The 3592-nt window shown below is 44.9% G+C and overlaps 1 protein-coding gene across 1 annotated transcript in view; it reads left to right on the top strand.

The window, feature by feature from the left end:
- Positions 1-2277: 2277 nt before the first annotated feature.
- Positions 2278-3592, top strand: part of LOC138164920 (cytochrome P450 2J2-like) — a 34248-nt gene continuing 32933 nt past the window's right edge. The window contains exon 1 of the mRNA XM_069092885.1: positions 2278-2810. Within this exon, the coding sequence (XP_068948986.1) occupies positions 2598-2810 (213 nt within the window). The 5' untranslated portion in view covers positions 2278-2597. The remainder of the gene's footprint in view (positions 2811-3592) is intronic.

Below are 3592 nucleotides of genomic sequence, written 5' to 3' on the forward strand. Positions count from 1 at the left end.
AGGAAAAGCTCTTTAATGTCCCCCCTCCACCTTCTCCAATCACAGGAACAGAGGACAGCCAGGGTAGTGTTAATGAAGAGCTGTGAGTTTCAGAGAAGCAATCCTGTTCACTTTTGGACACTTCTAACTATAAATTTGGGTCCTCCCTCCCCACTCTATCAAGCGGAAATACCTTCACTGTTCCTAATACTGCCTTTGGCATCAAGGAGGAAAAAGCTAACCCCTTTTTCACTTGGCAACTCTTCAAAGAATTGAAGACAGCTTGGTGCCCAGCCCTCTCCCCCTAAATATCTACACTCTCCTACAGGCTACGAACCTCCAAATCCTGCAACTATTTCTCCTATCATGATCTCAAGGGCTGTTTTTATCTGGAATTAGGATGATACAGTGGAGAGGTCACTGGGTTTGGAGTTAGAAGCTCTGGGTTCAAATATCTGCCCTGACACTACCCATGTGACCCTGGGCCACTAACTTTCATCTGTGGACCTCAGTTCTTCATCTGTAAAATAAGGGGTTTGGCCTGGATAACCACTAACACCCCTTCCAATTCTAAAGCTATAAGCGTATGGGTCTTTTTTACCTTCTCTATTGATTACCAGCATCCTTTCTAAAACTGTGGTGCCCAGACCTGAAGACAATGCCCCAGAGGATGTCAGAGCAGGATAGAGGATGGTGCCGCTTCACCTCCCTGGCCCTGGACCCTGAGCATCTCTTCATATACCCTATGGGTGCCACAGTCCTCTTGGCTGCCTTACCAAAACAGTGGCTGATATTGACCTTGCAGTTCACTCAACTACCAGCTCTTTTTTCAGTCAAACTCTCTCTAGTCATAACTTGTCTATCTTGTGTTTGTGAAATTGAGGTTTTGGAATCAAGTGGAAGACCTAACATGTATTTGAACTACATTTAATTTTAAATTAAATTCATCAAACATATTTACCATCATGTATATATATATAATATTTTTCCCTTTCCCTCTCCTTCTTCCTAGAGGCTGTTGATTGACCTTTTGTCCAAAAAGCTATCTCCCTACCCCTTGCCTCTTGTTTACACAAGACCTGAGAACAGAGTGTGTAGCCTTTCATTCCATAGTGAAAAAGCATAGCTTTTGAGAGGAAAGGGACCTCAGAGGTCATTTAGTTCTGGTGTGTCAACGTGCAAGATTAGAAAGACACAAACTGGCATTATCTGTATCATATGGCATCTTTATTAAACATTCCCTAATTGTATTTTAATATGCCCCTGACCCTGTTCAGGAGTGAAGAGCTATGATGCTTCAGGCAGGGGTCTTGTGTTTGACCCCTCTGATAATCCCAAATTTTTTACAGAGGAGGAAAAGAGACCCAGGAAAGCAATATTGGAAGAGCTGATATTCAAGCCCAAGCTTTCCGACTCCAAATGAGCTTTCTACCCACTGTTCCATGAAGACCATTGGAAGGGAAAACATAAGGACTGGCATTCACCCCTGGCTCCTGGTCCTAAACTCACCGAGTAAGGGAGGTTTGAAAAGCAGTTTGTGCCCTCCCTTCTTTATGCCCTGAACACAATGGGCAGTCTGCTGAAGCCTATGGAGCATTTCTCAGAATAGTAAATGCATAAAATAACATACATAGGGTTACAAATGAAATTCCAGTTATATTGAAATCTATTGGAATTTTATTACAATCACTCCAATTATTCCAATTCATTCCAAATTTATTGGAATTTCATTCCAATTATCCCAATTTTAATCCCTAATTTCATTGGAATATTATTTCAATTATATTGGAATTTCATTCTAATTTATTCCAATTATATGGGAATTTTATTCTAATTTGTCTTAATTCTATCAGAATTTTATTCTAATTATCCCAATTTATTCCAAACCTATTGGAATTTTATTCCAATTATTCCAATAGAGTTGAAATGATTTTCTCCCATTCAAGTTCCCAGATGCACTGAAATCTATCCACATACCCTTCAGGGTTCCTGGATCTCAGGGTTAGAGCCCCTGTATGCTAGTTCTCAAGTCCAGTAGGAGGCAGTTTCTAATAGGGAGACGAGTTTAACTTGAAACCAGCTGAGCTGGGTGCCAATGAAGACTCTGAAACTTACACAGAACCATGAGATCTTGTCAGCTTCCTGGCCTCCCTGGACCTCAGCCTGCTACTCTCCTAAACAGAGGGATGAAGTCGAATTACTTCTTGCCTCACAGACCTGGCCCTGTGACTTGGGCCCCACTGGGTGGGTCTGTCTGTGTGTGGAACCTTCCCAGGCTGCTCTGGCCAAGTTGTTTCTCTGGTTCCCAACAGACAAACCCAGTCTTCTTTACGGGGGTGGGAGGGATCAAAGGGGGACAAGGTTGATCCCAGGAGGCAGGCCCTGGCAGAGGGCAGAGGGCTGAGGCACAGAGGGGAGCCTGGCACTCCCTGGAGCTCTCACTGCCTGGCCTATAAGGCAGCCCAGGCAGCAGCTCCAAGGCGACAAACACAGCTTGAGCTTTCTCTCTCACGTGAACGCTGCTCCTGGTGGCCCCACAGCTGCTGCTGTTGCTGCAGGAAGAAGAAGAGGGAGGAGGAGCTTGGCTTGTCTGACCTTCGTGCCAGAGCTGGAGAAAGATGCAGCTCCCTCTGGGAACCGTGCTTCCTTCTCTTTGGGAAAGAGCCCCCCTGCAGACCCTCCTTCTCCTCTCTGCCATTCTCCTGATCCTGGCACAGTATCTGCACAGAAGGAAGCAGCATTACAACTACCCCCCCAGCCCTCCTGGGCTGCCCATAGTGGGCAACTTCTTCCAGATGGACTTTAAAAATCCCAATATCACCATCCAGAAGGTAAGGAGTGAGATGGGAGGGTGAGAATCCACTGGCTGTGAGAGGGGTGTGGGCCTTGGGGCTCTGGGAAATGTGCTGGATGGGGCAGCCACAAGACTGGAGTCCATCCCTGCTCTGGCCCTACCTGAAAAGCACCTTCTTGTAGTGGAAAGAATGTCTGGTTTGGGGCTTAAAGGGCCTGGGTTCACATCCCCTTCTGACCTGTGGGACAGGTATATGTGAGAAAGGCCTATGCTCATCATCATGGGGTGTGTCATTGCTGACATTGTATGTGGTCAGGATTGGATGCCTGGGGAGGTCCCATCTGACTCAATTTCTGTGATTCTGAACCAGTGAGATGGTAACTGTGAAGTGCTTCACTCAGTGATTGGCCCACATTAAGCATAGAAATGTCAGCTAATGTTATTATTATTATGATTATATCTCTAAAGTGATAGGTGAGCTCCTAGACAGACTGTTTTCTGTATCCCCAGTGCTCAGCACAGTACCTGCACATGGTAAGCATTCAATAAATGCTCATTAATAGACTGACTGGCAGAAATGGCAGAGCCAGCCTCTAAGGTCCCTGCAAACTCTACCATCAAAGGGACTTGCCTGGTAAAAACATTTTTGGCATTTTTTATCACTATATATTAATATACTTGGTTTCCTTTATAATCCTATATATTTTATTTTATACATTTAAAAACTTTCTTCAGAGAAGGAACCCATAGGATTCACCGGACTAACAAAGGGACACCACACACACACACACACACACACACACACACACACACACACAC

Source organism: Petaurus breviceps, unplaced genomic scaffold, assembly GCF_028583685.1.
Source record: "Petaurus breviceps papuanus isolate PSGF00001 unplaced genomic scaffold, PetGlider_PUasm1.0 207, whole genome shotgun sequence".
NCBI classification, from domain to species: Eukaryota; Metazoa; Chordata; class Mammalia; order Diprotodontia; family Petauridae; genus Petaurus; species Petaurus breviceps.